Source organism: Lepidothrix coronata, unplaced genomic scaffold, assembly GCF_001604755.1.
Source record: "Lepidothrix coronata isolate B3197 unplaced genomic scaffold, Lepidothrix_coronata-1.0 Scaffold193, whole genome shotgun sequence".
Lineage (NCBI taxonomy): Eukaryota > Metazoa > Chordata > Aves > Passeriformes > Pipridae > Lepidothrix > Lepidothrix coronata.
Window position 1 is genome coordinate 685,163 of NW_016690373.1, and position 13,542 is coordinate 698,704.

Below are 13,542 nucleotides of genomic sequence, written 5' to 3' on the forward strand. Positions count from 1 at the left end.
TGCTCAGTTAAAAGTCCAGTTGCTTCATTTGCAATGATTCTGTTACTGATTCACTTTATAGTTCAGGAAGAGCAAGCATGTTTTAACGTGGACATTGTATGTGAGATGAAATGACAAAATGTATTTTTTTTAATAATAGAGCTCTTAAATCTCCTTTGGAATTTTGGTAGTTCTGTCAGAACTGAAACCTGTTTCACTGACTTAAGAAGAGTTTCCTCTTCTTTATGCAGATATGAAGTAGAGCAGAACCACAGTCATTAAATTTACCTCTATGACATTATTTACACTGTGTTACATTTTCAAATCTAATAATAAAAATACCAGAAGAGTGAACTTAAAATTTGATTATATAGTGAGACTGGTTAGGCACACAGTGAGACTTTAAAATATTATTTACTTACTACCTATATATATATCTATATCTGTATCTTCCTAGGGACCAGATGTGTTAGCCAGAAGCTCAGAACTGATCCACTCAGGAGAACTGACCAAAATATCAAAACAAGGCAAAAGCCAGCAGAGGACTTTCTTCCTTTTTGACCATCAGCTTGTGTTCTGTAAGAAGGACTTGCTGAGAAGGGACATCTTGTATTATAAAGATCGTATTGACATGGATGAAATGGAAATTGTGGACATCGAAGATGGCAAAGACAGAGACTTTAACATTAATGTCAAGAATGCTTTTAAGATAATAAACAGAACAACAGAAGAGATTCATTTGTTCTGTGCAAAAAAACAGGAGGATAAAAAGAGATGGATTGCGGCATGCGAAAGTGAAAGGAGAAGAGTTCAAGAAGACAAGGAAATGGGTGAGTGGAAGAATTTCCTCTCTGAACAGTAGTTAAAACAAAGGGGAATGTTTTTGCTTTTGCCATTCTTTATGTTTTGTGCAGATGTGCATCTGTCATCTGGAACTGGTGTCCCTTTCTTACCCAACAGTTTAGCTGTGTAAGTGAAGCCTATTCAGGTGTGCTTGCCCTGTCACTGTGGGCCAAAGGTCCAGGGCAGTTAGTGTCACCCATATGATTCTGGTGCATTATGAAGCAGAATGAGATATGACAAGATGCAATTCACAAAGACCAATCAATAATAAAAATCAATCTAAAATCCTGTCACTTCTATATGAATTATTGGCCAAAAATATCTTTTTGTAAAGGACACTTTATGACAAAGCCAAGCAGCAATAATTGTAGGTTTATACTGCCCATGTCATATAATGGCACCACCTGTGTCCAGGAGACCCATGCAGTTGCATGGCATCATTAGTAACAGACCCAACACTGGGCAGTGTACAGAGCCTAACCTTGAGCGAGCAGGAAAAAAGGTAGCAAATACTAGACGGGCAGCCTGTGGGACACTCTAAGGACAGTGTCTTCTGTGTGAATGTATATTTAGGATTTGCTCTTTTTTTTGCATGGTTTCATGCTTTCTTTAAGATCAGTGACAAAAGCTCCAGCAAAATTTCATTGGCAAAACATACACAAGGAAAACAGCAACGCTAATAAGAAAAATAAAACTCTTTTTCGTATTTCTAAAGTTAGTGCATCTGTGTGGGTTGACTGCTTGAGAACTTCTGTTTTTCATAACATTGGAAGTGCAGTGAAGTGGATGATAGAATTCAGAAGTTATTAAAATTTAATCAAGATGCCAAATCTTATATTCCACATCCACTTAAAACACTTGATCAGAAGAATACGAAGACAGGAGTAACCCTTAGATTACAAATGTAAACCTTTTGATCTTAGTGGCTTTTTTCCTTTGGTAAAGTTGTAAGTATGACAAAAATAAGGCCTCCTCCATATGTATGTTAGATAATATAGCTGAAGAAAACACAAGTTTACCAATTCATACTCGAAAACCAGTTTTGACTCTTTCACATTGCACCAACTGTTGCAATTAACCTCAGTCATCTCAAGTCTGAAATAAACAATGAAGGAGCCACAGCTAAACTCTCCTCAAACTTTCCAAACCTGACTCTCCTCCTGTCCTGAACGTGTGACATTATGATCCTGTTGGGCACAACCCTCATGGTTTTTATAAGTTACTCTGTGTAGAGCATGCTCTGTCACCTTGTACTCCTGGGGATGGGAGGTAGCTGCCTTCCCTAATTCACCTAAGCAGAACTCTGCAATAGTGGATATTGTAAAAGGGTGAACATGATCAGAAAGTAATAGAGCAGTGCTGAGGATCTGATGATAAGTGTCCACACAATCCCTTGTACAACAAAGTTACATAAAGCCTCCACTCCAGCATGCAATGAGAGTACTAGTACAGTCACATGGAAGAACACTAAAGAGTAAAACACAGCTCCTGCACTTTTGTCAGCAGGACTGAGCAAAAGGAGATAAAGAGTGAACATTTTCCATTCCTGTCCTTTCTGATAAGCATTCTTGAGCTCTGTGCCTCTTTCTGGATGGTTACTTTATGGAGCACTGGGAGAGTATGCTGAGCAAGCTAAATGCTGTATGTCAGGATGCTTCTGAGGCTCACAGTAGTGCTTGCCCTGGGCAGCAGCAGGTCTGTCTTGGTGTTACCATTCCTTCTAAGTGACACTGCTGCACAAATCCCCAAGCATGAGGAAACTGCAAAGGCGTAGCAACTACAGCCCTAAATGTCATTATTTGTTCTTCTGGGACCTCATGAAAATCAGCATATGGTATTCAAAAGGGTAACCATTTGACAGTGGTGGCACTGGCAGTGATAACAATGAGATTTGTCATAATAGCACTAAACGTTATGTAGGTCTGGGTCACAAACTCCTGTGGTGCTCAGTGCAAGGGTTGCACAGGAGGGTCCATTGTGCTTGCTGCTCTTTAGGCACAGTGCAACATAGTGAAAAAAATATCAGTTAAAAGAGAAACTGTGGCACATAAGGCAAATGCAGTCTCTTCTGCCCCTGTAACATCCAGCCATCTGCAAACTTGCTTTTCAAATATTGCAACTCATTATTCCGGTGCACCTGTTTTGGGACAGGGATCATGAACCAGAGGAAAGGTAGTTGAACTGCAATATTGGATGTCCATCTGGTCTTGTGAGTGATCTTGTGAGCCACCACAGTGGCTTGGACGTTTTCTCCATTAATCAGAAGACTGCTTCTTTTCTAAACTTTCTTCCTTTTTTTGGCGTAATTGAACATTTCCTTTAGCCAAAACCAGTGGAAAGGTGCCAGTATTCTCAACCTCAGGTTTAAATTTATCATGTTGATTTTGTAAGCTATCTTGCTGGACTTCCCACAAAGCCTCTAATCTAACCAGAGACAAATACATACTCTTCCAATTCGGAACTGCAAATGGCATTTTACTTCTATTTTCAAAGACACTTTAGTGTGAGTCACTGTCTCCCAAACTATATCTAGTTTTTCTTAGCTTTTATGAATATATGAGAAGAAAAGGCCACAGCCAGAAAATCCTTCTCCAAACCACTAATAGTAACCCTAAGAAAGTGGTCTGATCTCTGCTGATGAAATTGCTTTCATTTTTTAAAATGGTTCCTTGTTTCTCTAAAGGAAAAAAAGCCTGCAGAATAATATAAACTTCTGCTACCCCAAAATTATAGCTGTTTTAAGTTAATAGACTGATTTGTAATAACTTCTTCATAAGTCCAGGATAAAAAAGGGAGTTTTAAAAATATAGAGAAGTGAAGGAAGATACAAAATGGAAGCAAACCGGATACTTCATTTTGGCTTTGAATCACAAATTCTGTGCTTTTTGTATGCTTATGAGTGAAATGAATGCAGCCTTATGCATAGCATGAAATGAAACAGCATCCTGTGCACCTTGTTGTCTCCTTGTGCAAACATAACATATCCATGTATCTCACCTGTATTGTACACAGGGAGAGGAAACTGGAGTGCCTGTTCTGGCTCTCCAGACAACACCAGTCACTGGTGTCGCCTTTTGTAGCAGATGTCTGGCATCTCTGTACTCATCACAGATCAGTCATACACCTATCACACGACAGTAAATAGTGTAGGGTTGACCACATAACTATAGCACCATGTAAGTTATACAAGTATGTGAACAGGTACATGAGAAACCTGAGTGGGGGATCCAGCCCTGGTCTGCTGCAGCCATAACCACACCACAGCCTGCTTCAGTGTCTGGCAGATTTTGTGATACTTTCCTCTGAGTGGAGGGAACAATACCAGTGACTTCAGTTTGTTACCCAGGTTAGCTCAGAGTGAGTGAAAAAAAAAAGGTTCTGAATTTGTGATCTATTACTTGGAGGTTTGTAGCCTTCAGAAATGTTAGTTTACTCTTCTTTTTTTAAGCTCTTGTTATCTGGACTTATCTATGAAAAGAAATTTTTGTGTAGTTAGTTCACCAGTGATTACCATTTGCAGGAACTGGAAAGGAGCTTTTTCATGTAATCTAAAGGCAAATCAAAGTTGTTCCTATTATTTTCCCAGTGAAAAACAATCTTTAAATTCATATGACAAAGTAAAACATACTTCTAAAAACTTCAGGTGTATTACTATTAAGTTTTACTAATAATTCTTAAAATACAGTTTACGTATTTGTTTTAATATAACATAATCAAGTATTAGGTACAGTAATTTTGTACTAGTGCCCTAATTTACACTTTGACATAGGTATGGAAATCTCAGAAAACCAGAAGAAACAAGCCATGCAGAATGCCCGTAAGTCAAGGCAAGGAAAAATTAAAGGTGGGTGTTCAGAATTGTTTTACATTCTTACTGTGTTCCAGTGATCTTTTTGTGAGGAAATAGCACAGTCTGGCTACAGTTGAATTATTCAGTCCTTTAAAAAAATTTAATGGTTTACATGGAGTCAAATAATTGCCATTAACCTGTATTTTAATATAAAATTCCAATTCCTCTGTAAACTGTCTACTAAATCAGCTCCCAGGGCTTCTTCAGATGGGTGAGTCAGTTTTCTCTATATTAGAGAAGTAACTCAAGAGGTAAGGCAAGCTGCTTATTTAAGTGCATGCAGAGATTAAATTGTAAATGAGTGTTACTGATTCCTTTCTTTGCTTTTACTCAAACAGCTTGTTCTTCTTTACCAATTCTGTGCCTTGTTTAAACTATTGTAAAGTTCTTTTCGCAAGCCACGTGTTCCAGTATTTACTTTAACAGTCAAAATGGCTTCCTTCTGTCCCTAGACTAGAAGGAAGGATGGACTAGAAACTTGTTTAGCAGAAAACAGCGTTTTTATTCATTTTTTATTAATTTTCTCTCTCAGAAAATATGTTGTGATTTTGTCCTTTTCCATCCTAAAGTCAAACTTGGACAAATCTCTAGTGTGTTGAGAGAATAAACTGAGAAAGTAGGACATGATTTAAGTCGAATTTAGGAGTGAAGGAATTGATGTTAGGTTGTCCTCTGATCCCTGGGATTAATATTATTAAAGCATTTTCTCTTTATCATTAAACTTTAAAACCTGTCTGGATTTTCTGGGGAGTGGCTAAAGTTTGTGATTAGGAGATTCTGTTCAGAAAGCAGAAAGGTCAAAGTCTGAGAACATTGTCCAGAAAAATGTATTCCAAATGGAATAAATAACATTTTTGTTGGTAGCAGTATTTTATCCAGTCTTATTCTGAGAGTGGACTAAAATATGAGTATCTGCTGTGTAAAGTCATTCTTTTTAAATACTAGGATTTACTTGTGCAAACAGTATTGTCAGGCTATGTGAAACTGCTGCTTATTTCTGGTAATTCTGTAATGTTATTTTTACTGGTACTATTCTCTTCTTAAGCCAAATCAATGCAGCAGTTATAAAGTCTAACATCAGAAGAAGTAACCTTTAGTAGTTCTTCCATTCTCCCCTGGCCCTGTGCTTAAATTTTCACTAGCTGACTCATACGCTTTCTTAAACTGTTCCTTTTGCAGGTGTAAGCTATAACGGGTGTCCTGTGCCTCCTCCACACCAAACCCTGCATCCCATTCACCAGCGACACATCACTGTACCTACCAGCGTCCCGCAGCAGCAGGTCTTTGCCCTGGCAGAACCCAAGCGGAAGCCGTCCCTCTTCTGGCATACCTTCAACAAACTCACTCCCTTTAAAAAGTGAGAAGCCAAGGACCTGGAAGGACTTCAGCATGGCAGGAGACTTACTCTAGAGGAGGACCCTGGAGACGCAGTTAATCTTACTCGAGCTTGGCGAATCTCCTGTTTTGGAGGCAAAACCTTGGCTTCTCTCGAGCCAGAAATGCAGCATTTGTCTAGAACACGAATGAAGTTTCTCAAGACTGCTCTGAAGTCCATGTTGCCAAGTGTCAGCATTACTGATGAAGAGCAGTCTCTTCTGACTAAGACAGCTTGCTGTTACTCAGAAGCAGCAGTATTCAGTCTCCGTTTCTTAGTTATGTTGAAGTAGTGATGGACTCATGCAGGTCATTGTAACATTTCATTTTTCTTAACCCTATATTGATGGCCAAATTTAGGATAGGAAGGTGTTTTTCCTTAGGGATGTATCAGCAAGGAATCTTAGGAGATTTTTCTTCTTCCTCCAGGATCACCAAGCAGAGACCACCCATTAAAATCAGACAGAGACATCCCATGTGTTTAATGAGCTACTGCAGAATTTAGTGGACCCTAATCCTTCCTGTCTTTTTTATTATATTGCCAAATGGCAGGAGAACATCCCGCAAGGCCTTACCATATTCCAGATTGGAACAGGGAAATTTTATTCTGTCATGTAGAAACACGAACAGAGTGTGAAATGAACTGTAAAGATACGTGCATTTGTTGCACACAAGTGGAAACAAGAGGAGCCCAGGGCATCTCAGATTGATTGATTTCAATCAGAGCATGTATGTATGCTCTTCAGTGTAGAGCTTTTATATCCCTTTTTGCGCACTTCTTTGCCTGGGAGAGACTTCTTTATATATTTCCAATGTGTTTATTTCTCTGTGTAAAAAATAGTTTTTTATTTTCTAACAGAGATAATGTGAATGTACAAAGTCAGCATTGAGACAGTACATGGTGACTGCTGGCTATGTTACAGTCTAGGTCTAACGCTTTTTTCATGTATTTTGACTTAGAAAATGGATTAATAGTAATGTAAATATATTAAAGTGGTCTGGATCCAAGCTTCTTATACACAGTCAATTGACAATGGGTTTTGACCAATTACTTCTTCACGAAGAAAGTGAAATCTTTACTGGAAGGGACAGAGAAATTGTGTGGACCGGAGATGGATTTTTGTCTCGGAGTCATCACTCTCTATTGGAAGGGGAAGAACCTGACTTGATTAGGGTCAGCTCTGGCCAGCATATGCAATCCTGGATTTGCATTGCTGCAATTTGCCTGTGACATGAAGTTGATTTGTGAGAGCAACTTTTAAAAAGCCACCGGGAAGAAAGAGGATCCTGATATTTGTAGCACTGGTAATTTCTGCTTAATAGCTCTCATCAAGGATGAAAAGACTGTTGGGAATATGGAAGGAAATAAAAGACTCCATATGTTTCAGAACTGATATGCCATGAATGTCTTTACAATACTTTATGCTATGCTGCTGATTAGGGGCATTACCTGATGATAAGGATAGATCCAGGGGTATTCTTTGACAATGGACACAATCAGCTTTGTCATGGATCTGTAATATATGAAAAACAAACAAGGGGCTAGAGGCCAGGCATCTTAACAACAATGTAAAAAAGCCTTATTTTAAAGATGTATTTGTTCCTACTACTATTGTGACCTCTATATTTTTATTTCTCGTCAGTGTTGTGAAGCCCACTAGTCAGTAGATCCTGTGATTTGATAACGTTGTGGCAACTTCTGCTAAGCTAACCTTCTAAGGTTTGTGGGTTTGACTTTAAATGACATCTTTTGACAAATGTACATTTCAAATGCCTTGTGTATATAGCTCAGCATTAAGGCAAGGTCTGGTGATGCCCAGCCAAACTGTTCCCTGCATACTGAACTTAATTGCTTCTGCTTTCCCATAGCAATGGAAGATGACCCAGATCAGTTAAGAACTGGAAATGTGCACTGAGATTTTTAACGATCCAGCTTAAAGAAAATGCACCAGAAAGTGAGTGAAAAAAGCTGGTTGTATTTTTCTTTTGATGTTTAAAACAAGCTATTGCTATTCAGATTTTTTTAAAAGATAATTCTAAATGCTCTATTTAAACACAAAGAGCAGAATTCCAAATGCAGGCATGCCCTTCCCCTCAAATGAGTAACCCTTCTGTGTTTCTTACATACCCATTTTTGTGGGTACTTGCCACATTCAGGCCTGCAGACTAACCTAATGCATGTAGGGTGGAAGTGGAGATGATGTTTTTCATAATCACATTTTGAAAGACTTGTTCTAGATGCACAAAAAAGACTGAAGTTGGATTACAGTGCTTACCCAGAAACTTTCCCAGCTGGACCTGAAGCCATTATGAGATCAACACTTCCATACATGTCTTTGTTGAAACCTACTTCCTTTCAGGGCTTGAGAGTCTGTGGAGTGCTGGAGAAAAAAAAGAGCTTTTGGGGTCTGTCTTCTGACACATCAGTGCCCATGAAGGCTCTTCCCATGTATTAGTGCTGGTGCCTTAGCCCTAAAAATGAACAGAAATGTTTGTACATGGTTTTGGATGCAGTAGTTTTTTTCTCAAGAAGTGAATTTCAAAGAGGTAAAAAGAAAATATTTCATGGTGCAGATTACTCAGGACAGTTTTACATATAGTACCCTTCATATAGACATGGTTGTTTCGTAATATTCTCTGTGTCTTTCTTTGCATTATGACCTTGCAACAGAATTAAGATAAAATATAGTAAGACAGGCCAAATTTATACCACGCCATAGTATTTTAACCAAATTATAGTGAAATGAAAACACACAACTACATTATTCAATAATTAAGACAAATATTTACTCCTGACTCAGCCTCACTTTAGAGTCTGTGGGAAAAAGAGTTGCAACAAAAATGTAAAAGGTTGAATTCTAGCAACTCTTGCCCTGATTCTCCTTTTGATGACAAAGCTTATATATGATGAGAAAGGTGTGATGGCAACATCTGTTCTTTTCCTCTTGCTTTTGCATGAAGTTACTATAAAAAAAAAATCTAGGGCAACTACTAAGCATGTTTGTGCCTCGTTTAGATAAAGCACAGCCAGAGCCTTCCCAATGGCCTGCTGAGTAGATAACCTCAGACTTTTTGCATGAGATGCAGTAAAATATAATTGTCCTCAAATATGTTCCCACTGATTTAGGAAAATGCCAAACCATAATTGCATCTAACTCAAAGCATTTGATGTATAAAATAATAAGATTGTTTTACAAGTGGCTCTTGCCATGATAAATTTCACATTGAATTTTAGTGGTCAGTGTAATAACTGAGTTCAAAGACAGACTTCTCAAATGTTCCACATTTTAGTTGTCTTTTGAAAACAATTATATCACAGTTTTGGAGCCAAAGGTCTTTAGCCATAACTAACACAGTACTATTCTCTGACTGCCTTTCTGCTTTTTTTCTATATGTGTGGCATTTGTATGTAGGAGATGCCTTCTGAATGATCTCTAATTTAAAACTACTTGTTGTAAATACTAGGGATAACTTGCATATATATTTTATTTTGGTAAGTGTTTTGTAACATTTTATCTTCCATACATTGCTTTGTGCATCTTACCATCAGTGTGCTGTTACACATTTTGTAAATTAAGTGTTCTGGCTACGGAGCAGAGGAATTGCCTTTTGCTGGCTGAAGTACAATGTATAGGACTGCAGTAGCTTGATGTGCATTTTTTCTGAAGAAATTGCATTCCAAGATTTATCTACTCTTCCAACATTGTTTGTCAAATGAATCTATTTTCTGGAAAAAAGTACAAACTTACATTCCTATTATTTTTCTCTTATTGTATATATTTGAATTAAATAATGTACAAAGCTGAAGTTTCTCATCTCTGTCTTATAAAACTTTATTGTGCAGTTTTAAAATTGTTGTGGGTTTTTTATTGTCTACAAAATTTCCTCTGTGATGCAAAAATACATCAACTGTCATATTTCTTTTAGTATTTTAAAGAAAAAAAGTCACATCCCCCTCTCTTGGTTTCCCAGTAATGGCAACAGTACTTCCCAGCACAAGTTCATTTTAACAACGACTAAGCCTGATTCTGGAATTTAAATTTTTCATCATTCAAGCAAAGTCCATCCTTGTTGTTGTTTCAGACATATGCATCTGTGGTCACTGTGCTTTATCTTGTCCTGGCAGAGAGCTCTCACACTTCCCCTTGGAATAAATGCAAATGCAGCTTCTCTATTAATAAAGCTCCTGCTAACAAAGGATGGTGACTTAAGTACTGCAGTGCAGGTAAGAAGGATTAAATTTTATTTTCTTTGGAACGAAAGCAAAACCTTCTGAAAGGTTTCACCCAAAAAGCTGTGTTCCTTAAATGTGTGTGAAGAGGCTTACCTGCCTGCTTGTTGGGCAATACTGCTCGGGTTTCAGCTTACTTCTCTGATTTGGGGAAGTCTTTCGTTTCTCATTATTCTGACAGGGCAGAGGACCACATCTGAAAGGCATACCTGTGTCCTTCCTGCTCCAGGCTGTGTCAAAACTTGTGTTTCGCTGAGACACGTTAGCTTTAACAAAATAAAAAATTTTGCTGAAATCTTTTCATTAGAAATTTCGGTGACTTCAAACGCTGACAGAATAGTTGGGTTTGCTGATTTGTTACCCTTATTTTCAATGTCCAGGCACCTATATTTCTTGATTCACCTCAAAGCTGAGACTTTCTCAGGCCTCCCAAGTGCTGCTGTTGCAGTGGGATGTGTGCTGGGTGTGCCAACATCAAAGTGAAAGGCACAGTCTGAGCACTCAGTGCAGTAGATCGAATGACCGAAAAACATACCTTGAGCAAACACTCGAGTAGGATGTTGCAATCAATAGGCCTTGTAAGGACCCTGTGGTTCACCTGGCCATGGTGAGCTCATTTGTGCATTTTATTTCATGCTTTGGCAGTCAGCCTAAATCCTGTAGATCATTCTGTACTATCAGTTCTACTATTAGTTACTTTAAAGTTCTTCGAGAGTTGATCTATCACGTGGTGCTTTTAGTTTACACAGAAATAGCACTGCTTATCTTGAATTTTTTTGGTTGTTTTTTTGTTGGGTTTTGTTGTTGTTTGGGTTTTGGGTTTTTTTAAGGCTACATAGTGATCTGTGCTTTGTAACAAGAAACGTGGAGTTGAGCCTTTTTATGTTCCAGTACCAAAGGAGAAATGAAAAAGTCAGGAACGGAAAACTGCACACCTCATGGATTGTAAGAAAAGCACACAAATATTCCTTACACAAGTGTATTTCTAAGTGCTTTTCAAAAATTCAGTTACTCTAACAAGCTAGAGGACATGTAATTATGAGAATAGATCAGAACTGCATAAGCTGTCAGCACATCATGTTTTTTGTTAATCTTATGTCTGTGTTAGGTTTAGTTCACTGCAGTCAGAACTGACTTCTGGTTGTCCAGGTGAGTGCCTAGGGCTGAGAACTCACATACTGCCACTATTAGGTATTTTAGACTCTGGTTTTAAAAAATAGACTTGTGTGTGAGTGTGTATGTGTTTGTATATGTATGTATTTACACCCACCCCCCCTTTGTAGACTCCATATGGCATCCCCATATGGACTCTCCCTCTATGTTACATTTCTGTTGTGCATTGGGGAGGGGGAGGCTGATAACTGAATGACACCTGGGCAAGGTTTTACCTGAATCATTTTAATGTTCCAAGCATTCAGAGTGGGCCACCTGCAATGACAGACAAACCACTCTGCAGACAAGTGAAGGCGAGGAGGTATCCATCAGAATCCCTGCACTCTGGTGTCAGTGAAGTTTAGAAGGGCAAACCTGAAATGGCAGATGTCAGCAGCAGAGGAAGGAGTACCACTGCCCTTCAAATGCTGAGTTTCTCTCAGAAGAGAAACATAAGACGATGTAGGATTTACTGACTGTTTCTCCTAGTGTTTTTTGGAAAGCTGAAACTGCTTAAGAGGAAAGGAGTACAGGTACTCCTCCAGTACAGAGGAAAGGAATCCATAAGGTACACCTGAGGGACTTTGCTGGCAGAACCTGGCACCTGCCAAGCTCCTCCTTATTTCTGGCACATAGGAAATAAGAAGGCAGAAGGCCCAATATATACACTGAAGTGAACTGTCAGTAGGCAGATTCACTAGGCACAGTTAACCATGGCCACTTCCTATAAGCATACCCCAGACTTTAGAAATACTGACTCACTGAAAAAGTGTCTAGAAGGTGCTCTGCTAATAAGATCAGGTATCTCACTAACCATCTCATGGTCATTACTGCCATATTCATCTCCTAAAGAAGGTAATGAGCACAGCAATCAATCTAAAAAAACCCCTGGATTTCCTTCCATACAGATGCAATGTTTTTTAAGAGCAAATGATCAACTTTTGCTACTGTGTAATTATTTTCAAGGCATTACTCTGTGATGAGACAAGACACTAGAAAGCAGCTGGGGGGTAACATTTGCCTTTAAGGCCATTCCTACAGCATTTTTCTTGGTTCTCTGCTAAAAATGCATCAAACCAGACTAACTGCAGAGTCCATCGAAGTAGAGGTAACTAATAAATGATGTCATTTTCAACTCAGGATGGGACAGACAGACTGTGACTGTTATCACTGTAAAATTCCAGCTTTGTTTGGGTCATTGTAAGGATTGTGCTGCCCTGGGAGGCCCAGGGCATGCCAATGCTGGTACCATGTCCCCAGGAGCCTCCAGTGCTGTCCCACCAGAGTCACTGAGTCTCCCAGGACCCTGCAGACAGAAAGGTTTGTCAAGAAATCCAGGTTTTCTGCATGGCAGGACAGACCACTGAGGGCACAGCACTAAGCTGGCTATTTTTTATTGACTCAAACTTTTAAGTAGAGAAAGGAGGCTGAGACTAAGCAACCTTCAAAAATTTCAGATGGTGGTTAATGGGTAAAAAGAAAAGGATTGTTTGTCACAGCTCTCGTTTTTTCTTCTCAATTAGCACAGAGCGAGGTTAATTTGGCTACAGAAGTTCATTCAAGTAGAGCAGCTAATTGCTGCACATGGTCCTTCCTTTTCCTCAGAGCACGGTAGACACGGTGTCCCAAATATAAACCAGGGCACCACAACGCTTGCAGTATTGTCATATTGCCACAGAGTGGTGGTGAAGACCTTACCGAAAGCTGAAAGCTTCGTTGCTCAGCAGCACTGAGGTTACATCCTTCAGTATGTGCAGACCACACGCGTCATGTCTTTGCAGTGTGGGAACACCCTCAGACACACTGTTTTCAGTCACTTGCACCAACCAGGGTGAATTAAGGCCACTTCCTATAACACATTAACTCCTGTGATTTTTGGTTTTATCCTTCAGTGTTCATGACCAGCATTTAAGGAGTTGATGATAAGCTCAATTGCTTTACTTCCACTAGTCCTTAGCAGCAGTTGCAGGAGTTTCAAGAAGACATAGTTAAGTATTGAGTTATAGCTTTTAAAAATTTAGTTACCGATGTTATATAATTTAGTATAGCAGTAGCTTTCACTGTTGCTTGAATGGCTAAATGGGGAGCCTGCTAATTACACTTGAAAAGCTCT

At 38.9% G+C, this 13,542-nt stretch overlaps 1 protein-coding gene across 14 annotated transcripts in view; it reads left to right on the forward strand.

Annotated features, from left to right (window-relative positions):
- Positions 1-13,542, forward strand: part of SPATA13 (spermatogenesis associated 13) — a 101,611-nt gene that overhangs the window by 87,560 nt on the left and 509 nt on the right. For 8 of the 14 annotated variants that reach the window (XM_017831574.1, XM_017831579.1, XM_017831578.1 and 5 more), the window contains 3 exons: positions 437-809; positions 4,592-4,666; positions 5,852-9,898. In XM_017831574.1, coding sequence (XP_017687063.1) covers positions 437-809; positions 4,592-4,666; positions 5,852-6,033 — 630 coding nt within the window. In that variant the 3' untranslated portion in view covers positions 6,034-9,898. Of the gene's footprint in view, positions 1-436; positions 810-4,591; positions 4,667-5,851; positions 9,899-10,129; positions 10,272-11,385; positions 11,427-13,542 lie in introns of those variants that run through there. The other 6 variants (XR_001877541.1, XR_001877544.1, XR_001877540.1 and 3 more) reach the window with 6 other exon arrangements.